Source organism: Centroberyx gerrardi, chromosome 17 (assembly GCF_048128805.1).
Source record: "Centroberyx gerrardi isolate f3 chromosome 17, fCenGer3.hap1.cur.20231027, whole genome shotgun sequence".
Lineage (NCBI taxonomy): Eukaryota > Metazoa > Chordata > Actinopteri > Beryciformes > Berycidae > Centroberyx > Centroberyx gerrardi.
In genome coordinates this window covers 12,045,002-12,064,909 of record NC_136013.1, presented here as the reverse complement: position 1 = coordinate 12,064,909, position 19,908 = coordinate 12,045,002, and the positions used below count along the sequence as shown (strand labels likewise).

The 19,908-nt window shown below is 42.7% G+C and overlaps 1 protein-coding gene across 1 annotated transcript; it reads right to left on the bottom strand.

Annotated features, from left to right (window-relative positions):
• Positions 1-650: 650 nt before the first annotated feature.
• wdr25 (WD repeat domain 25) lies at positions 651-19,784 on the bottom strand. The gene is made up of 7 exons (XM_071896836.2): positions 19,686-19,784; positions 18,382-19,173; positions 12,889-13,036; positions 5,521-5,651; positions 3,145-3,315; positions 2,451-2,591; positions 651-904 (listed from the first exon to the last, which is right to left on the bottom strand). The coding sequence occupies exons 2-7, from the start codon at positions 19,159-19,161 to the stop codon at positions 683-685; spliced, it is 1,593 nt and encodes a 530-aa protein (XP_071752937.2). The 5' UTR covers positions 19,162-19,173; positions 19,686-19,784; the 3' UTR covers positions 651-682.
• Between the last annotated feature and the right edge of the window lie 124 nt (positions 19,785-19,908).

The window sequence follows — 19,908 nt, the reverse complement described above, 5'->3', positions numbered from 1 at the left end:
TGCTTTTGCGTTTGATGAAAACTAAGCTTCAAGAGCGGGATGATGACCAAGTAAACACAAAAAGTATCAGCTGTATTTGGAGTGCAAAGCAGACTATAAAAGCAATGAGGTCGTGTGTGTGTGTGTGTGTGTGTAGCTGACAAGGCAGACTGCTTGCCGACCGCCTACCACTTTAGATGATAAAACCCAGAACAACATTTACTCTTTGAAATGTTAATTATGAAGAAACCTCTTTTGATCTTTGCAATGTAACGTGCCCTGACTGCATCTCACCCACCAGGATTACAGGATGTCAAAACACGAGCCAAATGGGAGTAACACACTTACAGTAAAAATGTACACAATGGCGTCTTTGTTATGTTGTCCTCATGCCACTGGCATGGATTCATATAAATATATAAGTATGGATTCATATAAATGGGAATGAAATGAAGACGTGGGCAGTTGAAATGATTTGAAACCATAGCGAGACATACAGCGAAAAAATGTTTTTCAGTAGATTCGCTGACTGCCAGCAGTTTTTGCCAAGTTCTTATCAAGCCATGACACGTGATTATGGGAGATAAAGTCTCCAAAGATGGAAGGACCCGTGAGCTTCCAGTCTGTCTCGTTCTCTCAGCCAGCCCGCCGCAACCTCTCCTCGTTTTTTTTTAGTCCGTATTCACTTGTCCATTCACAGTCCTCAATGCCAGACCTTGATCTCGCCACCCCAGTCACAAGTGGCCACAGTGGCGGGCAGAACGGGATGCTGGGACACACACAGGCAGGGCTGGCTGTGGGCCTGCAGAGTGTGTAACATGCGGGCGTTGTGGTAGTCGTAGAAGTGTGCGGAGCCGGCGGAGCTGCCCGAGGCCAGGAGAGTTCCGTCCAGAGAAAACTCACACCGCACCGCGTATCCCTCCACCTAGAACAAGACTGTAGCCATTAGTCATGCTGCATAGCACAACCTCCCACCAAGGGCCATAATAATATTAGCATCAGCATAATATACTGTACTGTAAGCACTGTGAGCCAGTGAAGTATAGATTTCCGGGCAGTAACACTGTCAAATCAGTAAATGAAAGTGCAAGTGCTTAACCTCATTGGCCAATCTGCGTATTAATCTCAACCAAGTGGTGAGTACCTGTTGTTTAGTAGAGAAATAAAGAAGACCTTTACTGTGATTAGGGGTACAATGGTGATTTAATACACTGGCTGCAAAGACTGAATTAAATGCCTACCACCGTATCTAGAATGAAAATCTTAGAAAAAGAAAAATGTAATTTCCGACATCTCCTTTGATTCCTGTAATTGTTTCAATCTAGTCTGATTTCACAGCTTTAATCCCTAATATTTTGCCTTGATTCATGAAAGTATCTCATATAATTTATCTCTGTTTGTTGTTTGAATGTTTTTGGAACGTGTGACTGAACTGTTCCTATCTGTCATTTTTTTATGCCTGTTTTTATGTGCTCAGGTCTCTCTTCAAAAAGAGATTTCAATCTCTACCTGATTAAATAAAAGATTCTATCTATCTACAGCGATTTAAATATTTTAAAATATTCTTTGACTGCAATAGCGAGTGTCAATCATCTTTTAGTGTGAGAAGCCTTTCTTTTTCTAAGATTTTTGGGCAGCACAACAGTATGTTTAATCACAGTAACGGATGTCCTACGTTTCCTATGTTTTATGTTTATCTTTTATACACTGGTTACTAACACAAGTGCACTGCCTGAAAAGTTTTCTTCAAAGTAGTATACATGCATAAGCATAAAAAACAGGAGAAAACAGGATCAATCGCTAACTAGGTCACTGATGACCACAAGCGTTGGCAACGCAACCAGTAGCTGTGCATCATGGGAAATATTGCCACAGGTGGAACACATCTTTGACCAATCAAACTGCTTGGCTCAAACTACGCACTGTATTAATTACAGGAGACATGGCTACGACTGTGAAAATTGTTGATGTTCTCTTTTCAGACTTTTGAAAAATGATAATTTACACAGTTGTCATTAGTGATTTTTACAATGGTGGACAGTGAAAGACAGTGACAGAAAAAGAGAAGGAAAACAAATGTGCCAGCTTGTTTACTGTGCTTGTTTTCCTACAAAATCAACAATACAGACGCCGCAGTAGCTTTTCAATAAGCCTTGAGTCGTATCGGACGGACACATCCTGCCTGTTTGCCTTGTGGAATTATTGTATTGTATTTAGTATGTTTGTTCTGGGGCTGGGTGCTGCAGAGGGAACACCACAGGCGATGGACGTATAGAGTGCTATACATCTGTGTGGGTTATGTGTATTACGCGTACTTGATCTGTGTGCATGCTTTCACGTGACCGCCTTTGCACAGATACGCGTGCATGTGTGATGCCGTTGAACATGTGTGTCTCTGTGCTTGTGTATAGACCAGAATGTGACGCTTTTCCGTATTGATTAGAAAAGCCCAGGGCACGTTCTTTACTGACCTTGTGTCCTTCATACCGCCGCCTCTTGTTCATCCTGTAGGGCTGCTGGGAGGAGAACACCGCCATGTAGTTCCCATTGGTCTGGGCGACAAAGGACTCCTCCAGCGGGTGGAGAGCCAGGCTGGGGCACGTGTAGCGCTCCTACGGGCCGAGCGAGTGGAGGGAAACAACAGAAGAAGGGACATTATTCACTCCATTTGACTATCAAAAAGAAAGATTAAAAAGAGCAAGTATACTCACATACTTTCATATACTTGCTCTTTTTAACTTGGTTTTTGCATGTATGTATATACTCTTATCTTGGTTTTTCGTTTCTCCTGTTTTATTGTGAAGTACTCTGGGCCACCCTGTGTATGAAGAGTGCTACACAAATATAATTTGACTTCAGTTGACTTCACTTTGGTGCGGACTACACAGAGAGTGCACATACACATAGTAGTAAGAAAGATGTATGGAACTCAGTCTTGTACACAGTATACTTAAAGTGCGATAAATGCTCAATTCAACTACAATAACACCAACTAAGGAATGAGAATTCAATGCAAGAAAACTGAAAAAAAGGTTCTTAAATCCAACCTATAAACAAATGAATCTTCTATCTCTAGTTGCAGCAGGTCAGGCCTCGCAGACAGACACAAATATGCATGCAGGCACTCTCTCTGTATTATATTAGAATATATATCTGTTTCCTTACATGGTAAATCTGGTTGGAGACCTTGGCTGTGGTCTGGTAGTCCCAGGCAATGAGTGTGCGTTCAGCAGAGTCCCTGCTCACAGAGTCGGTGCTCGTTATGAACTCCACACCGCCTCTCAGAAACAGGATGTCCAAGGTCTGCTGGATCCCGGCTTTGTACACTTTCACCACCTGCAAAAAATAAGACACAAATAGACATTACACCCTTTAAACTACATCAAAATATACATATATACTGTACATATATAAAAACATAGAGCTCCCTAATTGACTACTACTGCTGCTCTTTGCCTTATCTACATGCACACAGTGTATTGGGAAACATTTAGGCTACAGTGTGACACTTAGAAAAGAAACACAAGTGAACCAAAGCCTTGGAAAGTGTTACTATGTGTGAAAAATCTCAAGTAGCTATATACACCATTTAGTATGTTTAGCACTATTTACTTTAGTCAGAATTAGTGAATTTAATGTTGCAGAAACCAGCTACAGTGCTTTTACAGTGCAGCACTTTTCTAGCCTGATTAGACGATGTTCAGGGAACTGCTCTCAGAAGGGCAATTAGCAGGAAGGAGGGAGTCATCTGGACTGCTGTGCGGGTAAGATGACAACTGCAGTGTGTCAATAGTCCTTACTCATAATGACTCAGTCACTTGCCCAGCTGTCTCTTAAAGAGGTAGGATGCACGTTTTTATGTAAGTGCAGAATCCGGTGGCAGTTATTTTGGGCATGATACCTCCAACATTGTTGCTAGCTAGAATTTAGTCACCATATTTACCTCCGCCAACCGAGTTGGACAGGCGTTATGTTTTCGCCCCTTTCCATCTGTTGTCTGTTTGTCTGTTAGCAGGATATCTCGAAAAGTTATAAATCGATTTGCACGAAGCTTTGTGGAAAGATTGGTCATGGGGCAAGGATGGACTGATTAACTTACACACCGATAGGACAAGGGGGGCGTGGTGGTGGGCATGGATTCTCACTAAAAGGCATATAACGTACGAACGGATTCACCTAACACCGTCAAACTCTGTGGCCTAGCAGCAGACAGAAGAAGAGGCAAACCCTCCATTATTGGCCCAAACAAACAACATGGCAGCGCTGGAGAGCTCATTTGCAGTTTTAATCATTGATCATTGACAGTTGGTTAATAAATCCTAAAACAAACAAAAAAAAAACAAAAACAAAAAAACAGTAGGTCAAGCGGCAGTAAATGATAGAGGGTATCAATCAAATAGCAAGACTCGGTCAATCAATACTAGACCAAGTAGGATGCACTGGAAGCATATCTTATCCTCCGAAAAGACAAATAAGAGAGCTACAGTTTAACACGCTCCTTTGATAGTCCAGTCTTATCAGATGAGATTTACACAGTGAGTTTTCTGGGGTTAGTTTGGATTTCAGGTCTAGCATGAGAGGACGAGTCTAATAGATGCCGATCAGATCAACAGCTAGAGTTGGATAATTGAGACAACCTAACCTTTGATAGGCTAACCCAACTGAGACTCCCTTCTTCCCCTATTTAAACTTAGACCAAACTTTAACTCTTGCGTCATCAATCACCGACTTTCAACATAACACGGTAGAGCAATCTCATACATCCCATACAACCTCATGAGTCCGTTTGGCCTGAATTCACACTAATGGTTTAATGTTGAGCTTGAGGGTGGGTGAGCTGCTCTCAGGCCTTTTATCTGGTGGGGTAATTTCACCCCGGAGCAAGAAACACACAGCCCAGGGCTAAGACTGACAGGCAGCCAGGATGCCATTAACAGCCTATTTGGTCAGCCTATTTGACTGGTTTACGCGCTCTCCACAACCCACATTGACACCTCCTGGCAGAACCAATCCCTGCTGTATTAAAGCTCAACCCCTGGGGGGGGGGGGGGGGGGGGGGGGGTTCAGTATGCCCTGGGGACACATTCTGTAAGTGAGCATTCAGATTTGAAGGTAGTGAGTGTACAAATACAAACAAATAGGATTATCATATGAAGCAGTCTATTAAGTTTAATAGCTTAATATTAGGGTTCAAGCTTCAGAGGAACAATTTATGAGCCTCAAATGAATTGAAAATGTGCTTTGAACAGTTAGTGATAAAATGGAGTGTTGCTCCTGAGTATACGACAACATTATCCTTTCAATAAAATATAATGGATGTGTCATCATGCACAGCCAAAAAATACAGAAGACTGGTTCTACTGGTGTGACTGTGTGTAACAGTGAGTGAGCGTGTAGCAGGGAGTTGCTGAAGAAAAAGCACTACCTTCCCTAGATAAATAACGGTTATACGTAAGTCTCAGTGACTTACGCATAACCTATGACCAAAGTCAATAAAAATGATATATCAACAGTGGAGGAGAGGAGGTTAATTAGTTTGACCTTGCAGATGCGAGAGTCCCAGGCCTTGACCACTGAACTGTATCCTCCGCACAGGAATACCTCTCTGTCGCTGGGATGGGGGGCCACACACATTATCTTGAACTGGTTGTCCACCTTCACAATCTGCTGCCCTATGGATGTGCACACACAACAAGGAAAGAGAGAGAGGGGGAGAGAGAGAGAGAGAGAGAGAGAGAGAGAGAGAGAGAGAGAGAGACAGAGAACAAGTGAGTTTGATGCCTCTTACTGAATTTTTAAATCTTCAGATGTCGTATTGTGTCAGCAATGAAGTCCTGGAACACGAGCCATTGTGCAGAAGCATCTCGAAAGTCCTGAAGTGTCTGTCTGTGCGGTAATGTCAAATGTGACAATTCTTTCGGAAAGGGGAACTTCTTGCACTCATTAACTGAATGCTGTCACCTTCATTCCCGATACTGCATGAAAAGACATTTCTTTCATAATCCTCAGGATGCATGAAAGGATGCCGTGTCCTTGCAGAAGATTAGCTATCTCGTACAGGCAGACATGTTGACCATTAAAGACCCTAATGCTGAGCCTTTCATGTGGAGATAACCAGTCACCAGTGTGATACAAAGCGCTGCTCTCATTCGTGATGCACCTAGTAGAGAAACAGTGCCACTTGTGTGTGTGTGTGTGTGTGTGTGTGTGTGTGTGTGTGTTGTGTATGCACCTGTGTGTGTGTCCTGCTCAGCTGTAGGGAACTTGTTCCCAGCTCAACTCCGATCCCCTGGCTCGATTCTGCCCTCCCTCGTCCCCAACGTCCCCCAGAGCCGCCAGGGCCGGATAAGCAATTACCCTATTGCTGTTCCATCTCTGCCTAGGGAATATCACTGCTGCTGCTGTTACATCTACCTGAACAAACCAACAGACCAAATACACTCTGCATGCATGGGTTTGTGTGTGTGTGTGTGTGTGTGTGTGTGTGTGTTTGTGTGTGTGTTTGTGTGTGTTTGTGTGTGTTTGTGTGTGTGTTGTTAAGCTTCTTTGATTTATCTACTATCCATTCAAAATGCCCTGTTTCTACGTGAAACAAACCAGCAGACCAAATACACTCTGGATGTGTGTGTGTGTGTGTGTGTGTGTGTTGTTAAGCTTCTTTGATTTATCTACTATCCATTAAAAAATGCCCTGTTCTGCCCTGTGTGTGTGTGTGTGTGTGTGTGTGTGTGTGTATGCGTGCAATTTATTCACCATTCATTCAAATTGCCATTCGGTCACACCTAGCTTGAACCAGTACTGTGAGAATAAGGCTAGAATAGGACAAAAAAGTTCAGACTCTATAATGAATTAATTAAGACATACTGTATGTTGTTGCAGTCTGTGCTGCACTGAAAGCCGGACTGGAGATTTTGTCTCTGCTGTCAAGACTTATGGAGGACAACATAAATTTAAATTAGATTTTCCCCTCAGAGATGCAAATTTTGCTGAAACCATCTCTTTGGTTTATTAAAATGAGTGCACCGTGTGGACCCAATCCTCTTTGTGTAGGGACCATTAGAGTTCTGTGCAGTAAATATTGTTGTGCAATTAAATCATGTTGAGCCATTGCCTTTGCTGACGAACAGAGTGATTTGAAAACAAGCTGACTAATAAAAGATAAATGTAGCTGTTAGTTACTGCCAAAGATATTATTCCCAACTCGGGGTAGCTTTTGAAATTAATGAAGCAAAGATGTGATTTATAATTCTACAAAACTAAAAAAAGAGAAGCTATCTTTAATGGCTTCTGTGATCATTTCAGGTCAGAGGCAGGGTCTATGGGTGCAGCCATCGCCCACTGATCACTTGTCTTTCTGACACAGTGCTAAAAAAAAGCTTTACATCATCTCACAAAACAAGATCATGGAGATCTTCTTCTGATAAAATCAAACTTGTTTTTTATCACTGGGCGCCCCGGGACAGCTCAACGAACGCACTGAGATAATCACGTCTCTAACTCTGTCACAATGTGATGATGGCGGGTGATGGGCGTGCGATCTGAGGAGGCGCTGGCCGACCATCTGTGAACGCAAAATCATGGCTTTTGTTGTTTAGTGTGCGGGACGCAGCGTGTTTGCCGCAGCGTGTCTGGGATATGCTTCGGTCTGAGGCGCATGTCATACAAATGAGTCCTTGACGAGCTGCTTTGATGAAAACATCAGTCAAGACAAAAAGATCATCCAAGCTGACAAAGGAGTAGTGATGTAGAGGAGAGAAAACAGAGGAGAAAAAAAGCCCAATGTTTTGGCTAGGGGCTGTCTACAGTCAGCTTTATCTAAATCAATTAAAAGAAGGTTGTGCTTAAAAACAAAACAAAAACATTGAGGGGCTTAAATATAATTAAGCCTGAAAGGGTGCGACCAAAAATTAGTTCCCTGGGAAACGCTAGAGAAGGCTACATAAGGGCCCTGCTAGGAACCGAGTCAGACTAAAAGCCAGCAGCTCTGTCAAAGGCTATGCAAAACAGAACACCTCAGGGTTCAGTGGCTGCTCATTAATTAATCTAACAAACAACAAAGACCCCATCCCCATCCAAAACAGTCTTAGGCAGTTAGCCCAAAACAAAAAAAAAGCACTTCATTACACACTCGTTCCAGGAAATTCCTACCAACTCTTTTAGAAAGGGGAATGAGTCACAGCTAATAAACTGCAGCAAAAATGGACCTTCTTTCATTTAATGGTGGACTAGCTTGCTCCCAAATTCGATCACATTGATCCAAAGTTTTAACAGCCAATTTCGTCGGGCTTGCGCTTGCCTGGCGGGGAGCCTTCTTGCTTAATTGGCTTACCCGTGGTGATACTGAGAAGATCTGTCATCTAGATTTAAAGCTCATGTTTGGAGAGAAGATGAGAAATCAACATTCTTCCTATAATAAATAGGGCCTCGTCATGTTTTAATTAAGCTAGATTAATTAGCTTGCTTGAGAGGGAAGATAAGGGAAAACTGCAGTGATCGGTCCCTCTCTTGCTATAGTTGTCTTTGTGGTTCTTGTAAAGGAGCTGTGTGATGTTCCTGTCGAGTTGGCATAGATGACTACAGAGCAGAGGACATTAGGGATGATTGGGATGGCCGGGACGAGCCCCTCAGAGCGGAGGACGGGGATGAAATAGATATTCTGCCTCATTACTGGATCTACCAAAGCACGGCGCTTTGATCTGGAGACGTTTCTGTCACTGCACATAGGCAAAGGTTGGAAACACATGTCATAAATGTGGGAAAACTGGGGTGAATATCCCTGGTTTTGCATTACCTTGATTCAAAAATGTCTGTAATAGTGTGTTCTTAGTCCAACCTGTTGTGAGAAATCTTCATGAAGTTTAGTCATGTGCTTCCATCCACACTGTAGGTTTCATAAAGCAAGAAAGCTGAAGGATTTAGAGCTTATGGGTTCTAGGGCTAGACTGTGTTTCTGTGTAGCTCAAGATGACACTAATGCTGCCAGGGTTAAGACTTCGATTTCCACCGGGGCCAGCTGTACTTAATATGTATGCACTCACAGTACTGTAAGGCACTTTTGATAACGGCATCTATCGAATGGGATATATTGTATCACAAAATGATGCATCGCATTGCTATAGCTTACTGTGAAACTCCATCTTACAAATGAAATATTGTTGGAGCCTTTAGCTATATTCATTAAACATCCATCTGCAAAGCCGAAATGAACGGGGAGGGGAATGCACATGCCGCTACACCAATGCTGGCACTCTCTTTGTTTACTATTGGTTTTTGGAGAGCAAGGACAATCTACATTCTGCCAGCGCCTGCAGGGATCTGGACAGGAGACTCAAGTCCTGTCATACACACATGCACGCACTGACACGTCAACCTGTGGCAGCCTGTGACTATGTGGGCATGTTTTTCTAAGCCAACCTCCGCCAATCAACTTGGCCAAGGACAGCCTTGAAAGCGTTGGACAACAGATGCCACTTCACACCAATGCCCTCCAGATTAAATTCATTTATTCCACTCCCCAGCTCTCCCTCTCTCTCCGTTTCTCCCTCCCTGAATTTATTCTGCCTCTTTCGATTTCTTTCTCTCGCAATCTTTCTCCTCATCTCCCTTTCTCTTTCTGCATTATACCCCTTAACCTGTTCTCTCTCTCCATATCCTTCTCTCCCTCTACTATTGCTATTCAGCTGTGACAGCCTGCCTGAGGCCCAACGGGAATGGATATAGGATTCTACAAATTAAATTGGACACAGGAACTACTGCAGATGGAGAAAACACTTAAGATGGCCAAGGAAAATGGGAACACACACCATTCTGAATGCATAGCTTTCCCAATAATTCCATTTCTCACTAAACATACCAATAGCTGCAGCATTTGTTTAGGTACGCTGCGGTGAAATGAGGGGTCAGGGGTCATAGAAAGCAAGAGCAAGACTCTCACAGATCATTAAAGAGCCGCCCACCTCTCCAAAAAGAGCCCATTTGAACAGAATAGGCCCAGCTGCCTTCTTTGTTATAGCTGAGAGGCTCTGCATTACTATGAAGAGCATAAAGATCACATTCAGTCTGATTATAGCCTGACGTTCCAAACACTCCCTACTCAGCTCCCTCACCATCCCATCACTCATGGTAGAGCTACAGTGCTAATCTATAAACTGTATGAATGCGGGACTGGCTGGGAACTTCATTAATTCTGCAGATATGGCTATCATAATTATCCCAGCACCTGGGTCTAGCCCTGCTGTAAGTGTGTCATGGGCAGAAATATAAATCCCCTGGGAGTACGGGAGCCACTGGAGGAGCCTGTCATGGCTTACCATGCTGCCAAGAAGTCCAAACCACAATTATGTCAGTCTGCATTTAAATGATGAGGCTAATCTTTTATGCAGCTTGGCCCACATATTCTAGTATCTGCTTATACATGATCTGTTATAAAGTGTCTGTGTGTGGGCCAAGCCTTACCGTATTAAATTGATCGGAGAATGTGCAGCAACAGCTTTGGAATTCCCAACTCCCACATTAATATGCAACGAAATTGTGCTTTCCTCATCCTGCGCTGCCATAGGAAAGCACGCTTGATGCTCTGTGGTGCCAGTGTCCTTCTGCCATAGCAACCATCTCTTCAAAAAACAAGCACTTCATTCGTGATGAGCTGCGACCAGCTTGGTGCTTGGGGAAGCCAGCATGCATGAAGAAATGGTAGTGCTAAGTTGACTCACTTCTGGCGTGGCAAACCTATGCTTTACCAACCCGGCTAAACTCATAGTGATGCAGCAATTAGGCTCACAGTGTCTTTATAGCCGTGTCCTGCAGTAAAGACTGAGTGACTTATACTAGCTGCTAGTCACAGCCAAAAATCCTCAGCACCCATCTGGTTTATTCACTTTCATATTCTACAAAGCCCTACATGACCTTGGCCCAGTGTATATTTCCCAACTTCAATACCCGCACATCCCTGCTAGGTCCCTCGGGCCATCTCACCAGGGACTTTTGTCCGTCCTTCACTCGAGGTTAAGATCGAGCCTCTGCTTCTGTAGCCCCAGTTGCTTGGAATAAAATCTCCCAATATATTAGGTCAGCGGAATCAATTGAAATTTTAAAAAATAACGGCATAAGATAACATATTTTTTCTCACTGGCTTTTAAACTAAACCTTAGACCACTTTTGTGGGTTTGCTGCCATCCATAGATGTAAACTTTAAACTTTTAGATGGCAGCAAACCCACAAAAGTGGTCTTGGGTTTAGCTACTCTTCAAATCCAGTCCCACTTTGTCTTTCTTTTGTTTATTTTATGATTTGTTTGTCTCTCTTTTCCTTATTTTTTTTTGTAAAGCACTTTGTGACAAACTGGTTTGTACTTAAAGCGCTATATAAATAAAGTTGACTTGACTTGACATATTCAAATAAGGCCAGTGCTGGATTGATGTGCATACATACCATAATGTGAGAGCCAGTGGCAACCAAAGTATGAGATCAAAATTAACATTGTTTGTTTATGGTTGTGTTTGGTGACGTCCCAGTATAAGGTCATGTTGGCTCCTCCTGTGGTGATATATCCATTATTGATCCCCTTCCTGGAGCTGCCTGTGTGTTTAATAGGCTGCCCGAGCTATTATCCGTAGGCTTTATTGGCAGAATCGACAGACATGCTGAGAGGGGAAGTGCAAACGGCAGTAAGCCATCATAGGAATATGTTGACCCTAGAGATGTGGATGGCATGGGGGCTTTAAAACAATGTCTACTGAATGTTGGCTCACTCTGTTCAGCCTCTCATCATTTGCTGTATACATAAACATTCCTATAAAAGAGGATTCCATTGAATCTTCGGTAATAAAGGATTAAAACGGTCGCTGAGGGGATGCTCTGCAAGTGGAGAGTAGGAAACTAAACAGGGAACATTAGATTATTCTTAGTGCCTCTTCAATCCGTTCAATTCGGACAGAATATTGAGCTTCTCTGTGAATTCTTATTCACATTTTGCATACGAGCCTTCTTGAAATTCATGAATTATTTTGGATCAAGTAAATGAGTGAAATCCATTCAAATTCCAGATGGAGCGGTCTTCCTGTTATGAATTGCCTGTTTGAGTAGTTTTCATCCTTTCTGCCGTGCTTGTCCAAGGCACACTTGAGCGGAAAACAAATTTCCAAAGCAAACCAAATTATCGATTTCTTGTAAATGTCACCTTGAAAATGTCTTGCATGACCATACAAAAGAGCCAGCAAACACAATGAGCCAGTGGCCCAAATTAGATTACACTGTTGCTGGACAAAAAACACCTGTCTGCAAAAACTAAGTTTTCAGGAGGTAATAAAAGAATGCTTATTTTATTAGAGAGGGAGAGAGGGAGAGAGAGAGAGAGAGAGAGAGAGAGAGACAGAGAGAGAGAGAGAGAGAGAGAAAGAGAGAGAGAGAGAGAGAGAGAGAGAGAAGCAGCATTATACAGTGGGTTTTAACAGGTTTTTGGGGCCCAAGGCTGATGAAACTAGCTAATCACACATTCAAATTCAAGAAAAAGAAAAACACCAAAATTGCAGGAGCGTGTTTTTTCCACAACAACAGTGATATGCTTGGAGAAAAATGTTGATGAAAAGCACATTAAATTGAATTTCAATTAAGTAAATGTAATGTTGTTTGTTTCTTTTTTCAATATTCGAGGAATATGTCAAGGTATACCGCAGTTATATCCAGTGTACCTCATCACAGTTGGGAAACACCGGTCTACATGCAGCATCTACACTCTAAAAGTTCGACTGATGGCAAGTTCTTGGTGACTGTAACTGTGTGCCTTCACATCTACCGTACCATAACAGCTCCTGGGAATCATTCTGGGACAATCCTTTGATTAGGAAAGCCAGTGGCTTGTTACCCCCCATCTTGTTCATCAGACCTACAGAAAGGAGCGCTGCTGCTCACCTGTCTGCACATCTGTTATCATAGCCGTGTTGTCAAATGAGCCGGTGAGGAGGTGTCGCCCGCAGGGGGTCCAACAGGCGTCTCGAACCGCTCCCGAATGACAGGAGTAAACCCTCAGGCATCGCCCGCTCTCCGCTCCGTCCCACACCTGCCAGACATGAGCACATCAGGCCGTAGTCAGAAACGACACCTAAACTCTAGCAACAAAAATCATTTTTTGCTGACTGTCCCAAAAGCTCAAACAGAGTTTGGGAAGAAAGCTTTCATGATCTCTGCCCCAACTGCATGGAATAAAATTTCCCAACTTTCCCCTAGGGGATCAATAAAGTACATCTTAGTCTTATGGAATAGCCTGCAGAAAGACTTGAAGCTAAAGGAACTGGTGACTCTTGACACATTTAAAGCAACTGTCAAATCTAGGGAAGATGATTCTATCAGTAATTGTCAGCGCTTTTAGTAAGATGTTGCCCATGCCTTTTTTTTTTTTTAAGGGCATTTCTGCTTTCGAACCCCTGCCACTGTGTTGACACGCTCTACCAATTGAGCCACCGGAGCACCCTTTGCCCATGACTTTACTCCAACTGTCCCGTTATCAGAGGGTATCAGGTTTGATCCCAACAACTGCCATGTCCTGTTGAAGTGTTCTTGAGCAAGACACTGAACTGTAGTTTGCTCTGGATGAAAGCATCAACTAAATGACTAAAACTTAATGTAAATTATCCACAGGATTTCTATTCTAAATGGTACTGTGTATCACATTTAAATCAGAACTGGAACAAGGGATATGCAGTGTTTATCAATCATAGATCAAATATACCTTACGAATGAACACATTGAGCTTAATATCAGATTTTATTTAATATCCAGAGAATGTCAGTGACAGTAAAGGTGACAGCTGCATGGATCCAGCCACAAAACACTCTCCCACCATAACACAGACATTATGCCTAATGACTGTTAGCCTACATGGACACTACTGGAGGAAAAAAAACAAGACAATCTGGTCCTGGTCTGCTAAAAGGCAGAAAGGTCACACTGACATCCTTCACACCTCAAACAGACACACACTAAAATATAATACAGTGTGAGAGAATGAAGCAATGAAAGCAGACAGACTGTGCTGGCACACTGTGCTCCCCTCTGCACAAACAGGAAGAAAGGGCTTGCATGCCTTTGAGGAGGTTTCAAGGCAATTTACTCAGAATTAAATAGTCGAGGTCTGATTTGGCGACCACCCCTCTCCCAACCAAAAGCACATATTGGAATTTTTCTGTCATGCTTTCTTGACAGATGCATTCAATGCTGTCGTCACACAGAAAATCTCTTTCTTGTCTGAATGAGAACTGGTGAATATTCTCTCTCTCTCTCTTCCTCTCTCTCTCGTAGGGGAAAGATACAATCTAGGTCTACCTCACCTAAATTCTATTGTAATGAAATGAAATGACTCAGCAAAGTGCTGCTGGAAAAATTTGCTTAATGCATACACAGATCAGGGCTTATTTGGGGGATTTAAAAGCAAAAACAACCTTTCTAATTAATTCATCAAACTAATTACCTTTGTGTGAGCCCATAAATCAATTCCCAGTGGGGAATAATAGCTTAATGATTTTGTAATTTGAGAGGTTTCTCTGATCCTAGACAGTGCAGGAGAGAAAAGCACTGAGCCTCCCTCTGCTTGTTGTCACCAGCATGACTGGGCTATCCAACACCTCGCTGGTTTGAAAAAGTGACATCATGGGGAGAGGAAAGCGTGGAAAGACGACTGCAAAACAGACACAATGATTTATGAATAAAGGGGTAATCTGCGAGATTCTTGTTTTGTTGATTTCGGGGGCGTCTTTGGTGATAAATGGTCATTGCTGATGTGTTTCTGCGCTGCACAGTGTGTCCACTGCTGTGACGTCTTTTTCTTTGTATTTTTTGTTGATGAAGATTGAGTTTCTGTAGTTTAGTCTGTTTAATCATCGTGGCTATCGCTGCTCACGCTAACTACCCAGTTCTTCTTCTATTTATTCCAAACAAACTGTTGCTGCTGCTGGAAACATAAAACGCATCACTTCCTGTACGCCAGAGGATTTTTCCCTGGAATGACCTACCAGGTGTTTAGAAGAGTAAATGTAAAAGCTTTTAATGAGCTGGCTGTAGGTTGAATCATTACTGTGTTATATGAGTTGGCGATAACAGACCTTTATACAGATTATTACTTTACGTATACGCACTGTATATTAGCCTGCATAATATAATTACACAATTATCTCCAAATCCAAGAGTGGTTGAATAAATAAACTGTTTGTTTGACAATGAAATGTTATAAACTTTAGGAATATATATATAGTATAATATATATAAAGTAACTGAAGTGATAACAAGAGAAAGAGATAATTGTAATAGCTACAATAATAAGAGATCAAAAACGTTAGCCCCATTGAACCAAATATCTGACCTTTATCTTGGGATTAGCTGAGCCTAAAATTAATCTGCACGCCCTTTTCTTTTCATGGAACTAACTGTCTGGGTGGGGTGGGGTTGGGAGGGGTGGGGTGCTCTGGAGGACTTGTCAGACATGTCAAACGAAGAGAGCTTCTCCCACCTCAGTGAACTGCTCTCTCCCTGGGGCCCAGCCTGAAATAGAGTGGGTGGTCTGGTCTGGTGCCCAGTGAGGTGAGGTATTACACTAATGATGAGAAGTTTCTTCGCTTGCCCCGCACTGCCAGGCCCACATAGGAGCTTTGAAGATCTGTAGGGCACTGTAGATCCCTCTCTGCCTCTCTCTGTTTCATTATTAAAGAAGACGGCTCCGCGCAGCATATGAAACAGCATGGGGAAGTACCACAGAGTGAACCCACAAGAGACAGACAGAGGGAGAGAGATGGACGAGGGAGAGTGACATATCAATCCAGCAGCCAGTCCTTTACCAAACAGAATCCCAGAGATGCCTAGAGGGCGGGAAAAAGTAACTGACAGAGAGAGAGAGACAGAGAGAGAGACAGAGAAAGAGGGGGGGGCACACTTAATTACAAAATGGTAAAGCTACATATTGGAGCAGTACATCAATAAAGAATATTTCCATTCTATGTACAAAATGAAGAATGTCTTTATAAGATTCTCCTCATGATCTTTGTCTTAGGGAAACACTGCCATCTCAAGGTAACACGAAAACCTGTTTAAACGGCAAGTTAAACTTCTGATAGGATCTATAGGGCATCAATATGGTAAGTCACAAAGGCTGAATAAACTAAATATCCAACTAAACATAGACGACTACATAACAAGTCTGACAAACAGGCGAGCTGCTTGAGCTCTGCTCCTAGGCTGCTTTCTGTGAAAGACAGCGTTAATGACATGCACCATGTAACAACATCATTCAATGCACAGACAATAGCAAAAATCCCATACAATGTGAGACCTATGCATGGATGAAAATGAGCACTTGTTTATTTGCACCCCCTTTAATTTCACCGGCCACTTAACAGACATGCAGAGCGGATCCCTGCAAATGACTCATTCGGTAATCTGCTTCCTAAATGACTCTTGGTAATTAAAACTAAATTGGTATTCGTGTTATCAACTTAAAACTGCTGCCTTACACCTGCCGTAGCCATGGTGACAACAGCTGCAAACAGGCTGGAATAATAATAGTCTGACTCCGTCTCTGAGGAACTGACAACCAGAATGGAGGAAGAGGAGTTGGGAGCCTGAAGGGTGTTGATGTAGAAACAGAACAGATTTCACATCCCCCCTTTGACTTAAGCTCTTAGTTGCTGCATAGAATAGAATAGAATAGAATAGAATAGAATAGAATAGAATAGAATAGAATAGAATAGAATGAGCATGCATGGTAAATAGTATGCTATAGTAAATACATTATCTCTTGGCTGATAGCCAAACTGACTCGTCAGCCAAACTGTTACGGCTGAAAGACATCACATTTTTGCTCTGCAATTTTGGTTTACAGCCTGTCTAGTTCCAGCAATTTGAGGCTGGAAGTCACTATAATGTATAGCACTATAGTGACTATATATAGGCTACACTATAATGTCAATAGCTAGGCTAGCTAAAATTATGTGGAAGCTGAGGATCTCTGAGCACAGAACCAACTTTGGGGAGCAAAAAAAAAGTTAAGACTCACTGGAAAGCCGCCATTCAAAAGCCCTAAGTGAGCAAAATGATTTACAAGATATGTGCATGGGGAAAAAAAAGAATATTTCACATTTCCCTTTTATAATTGGTCAGAAAAAAACACCTGGATGGGCTGCCTAAGAGGAAGAGAAAACCTCGCATACAAATTCACTACAACCAAGCCTTCTCCTCCCCTTCTCCCCTAAGTCTCCGCCATCTGCTCTGAGCAGCCCTTCCAGGTGCCAAAAGAGGTGGCTGCCATAGAGCTGCACTTGTGTGATTATGCAAATGAATTCATGAATATTTAAATTATTAATTATTCAGAGTCCTCATAGGATATTGGGCCAATGGATCCCTGGTGCGGCGGGGTACACAATTTCGCACTGGGATAGAAATATTTAGTCATCGGCGGGCACCTGCATTACTTGACCTTTATGGTAGGGAAATGAGGGATTGTTTTCCTGGTGTGAGGTAGAGAGAAAGAGAGAGAGGGAGAGGAAGGAAAACAGAGAGAGAGAGGTGGGAAGCCCCATGGGTCCTGACATACATTCCTCTGACAGTGACAGATATGATTCTAAAGAAAGTGGCTGGTGGTACATTTATAAACTGTAAAGCAGCGGGGCAGATATCATCTCTCTGTCTATAACACTGTGCCAATTACACTGAATGTCAGGTAAGTGATTATCCACTTACACCTCCCCGATGCACTTGATACCTGTCTGAACCCATACTGATAAATGGATCACAACACATTTCGCATTCTCAAAAGTGTACTAGACTATATGGAGCTTTCAACTGTAAGTGGGTCTGAGCATCCGGAAAATTGCCCTGATGACAAATTGTACCACATAGCAAAAAAAAAGTGTCAGAATGAGAAATAAAATCTTCCCTTTGCAAGAGTCAATGTAAATAAACCGCAGAGTCGGATGAACTGCACTATGGAATCACAATATCACAAAACTGTAGTGCATAGTGTTCATATGTGTTCATGTAGTTCATATGTAACACACAGACACACACTTGTGACATATGACAATTTGCACATATACTGCACAACATGATACTTTGTACATATAGGCTACATTTGCACATATATGTTGCACATACATAGTTTATTTTTGCATTGGTATTTATTCTTTATTTTTTATTCTCCTAATTATGTACCTGATTTATGCTTTGTTTTGTATATGTGTGGTGTCTTAAGTGTCTTAATGTTGTACCAATTTGAATTTTCCTCTGGGATTAATTAAGTTCTTATGTATCTATCTATCTATCTATCTATCTATCTATCTATCTATCTATAGCTGCCAAGGCTAAGCATCAACATGCATAATTTAGGGCAGGAAATGCTCGTCTTATTCTAACCATCATTACCTTGACAGTCTTGTCCATGGAGGCAGACAGCAGCAGATGACTGAGGTGAGGCACTGGACACCACTGGACGGTGTTGACCGGGCCTTGGTGGCCTCCCAGGCTCATCACAAGCCTCCTTGGTATCTCTGCCCTGCCAGGCTTCTGCACAAGATACGGCTTCACTCTCTCACACACTTCTGTGAGCATTTGGCTTACTCTGCTCTGATCCACTGGGACTTGCTCCGCTGAGGGCTTTGGGTCCACTTTCTCTGCTGCAGTGGCCAGTCTCTGTCTCTTAGGGATGTACGGTCTGATACCAGATGGGGCCGTCTGGTGTCTTTTGGCTGCGCTCGACCCGGCGCCGTAGCTTTTCGGCGTGTGAGGAAGAAGGGTATGTTGTGCTGAGATCTTCTCTAGTGAAGCCAGGGGAGCTGCAGGTTCTCTAAAAGGCTCATCCTGTACTGTCCCACCTCTACAGTACTGTCTGTCCCTGTCAAAACGCCTCTGTGGCTGTGGAGGTGGGTGCAGTGAAGACCTGCTTCTTTCTATAGCTGAGGTACCATGAGAAGGACGAATCGAGGTATTTGCATGACACTCCAACTTTGTCCTATCAGTGTCAGGTGAGATGGAGTGAGGACTGGGTATTAGCCCATAGGAATTACACACCCCGACTTCCTGGTTTTGTTCTGCCTGTCTACTAGCTTCAATGGTGCTTTTGACAGAAGCTCCTTCCCCAGAAGATCCTTCCCCTTCATCCTCTGAATCAGAATCCTCATAGGCCACTAATGAAGCCATTTTCATATGAAATCCTGTCTGGAAATGAAGACACAACAGGTGAGGTTAATTCATTAGAGGCTCAAGAGTCTCATCTGGTGGTCGCTTGGAGTATTGCACATATAACTAGCATTCACTGTAGCTATCTTCAGACTAATAGGAGTTTCTTTACAATAGCTGCTACAACTCTTAAAGGTTTTTGTTGGCTACTGACAGGGTCTTCTTTTTTATGTGCTGACGGTATATACATGGGTAGGTTTTCTTAACTGCCAAATACTATCCAAAGCAGACACACAGAGGATACTGACTGTGTGCAGACCACAATAACCGGAGCACTCAACGTCTGCTAATGTTACTGTAAAGACAGACTGAGGTAAAGTTAACCTCACATAAGTGCCAAAGTTTTCATGTATTAACCGCCACCACGAGTTAGTTACGTTATCCTCAAATCATTAACAGTTAGCTATTAAGTTTGCATCTCTGACTCAGAGCCTGGGCTAGCATACATAGCTACGAAAAGATACCCAATGAAAGATATCCAATGAATCTACCTTAAAATGTTGGCCCTGCAATCTGCATGAGAGACAGCTATTAATTCCGATGGTTGATACCGGTTCAAACAGTCAGTAATCATCTGTCCTGGCCAAAATCCCACACTATCGCTGGAGTGAATGTGACATTTTCAAAATAAAAGTAATGTTTCGCTTTGTCCAGAGAACTCGCCGGTTGATCAGGCGTATAAACTTTTATTTTGAAAACAAACGGTAGGAACAG

What these genes read in the sequence shown, in the direction of transcription:
- wdr25 (XM_071896836.2), bottom strand. Translation starts at nt 19,161, where the DNA reads ATGAAAATGGCTTCATTAGTGGCCTATGAGGATTCTGATTCAGAGGAT. An exon ending in GATAACAGATGTGCAGACAG is followed by an intron (nt 5,652 to 12,888) that starts GTGAGCAGCAGC and finishes GCACATCCATAG; the next exon opens with GGCAGCAGATTGTGAAGGTG. An exon ending in TCTCCAACCAGATTTACCAT is followed by an intron (nt 2,592 to 3,144) that starts GTAAGGAAACAG and finishes CTCGGCCCGTAG; the next exon opens with GAGCGCTACACGTGCCCCAG.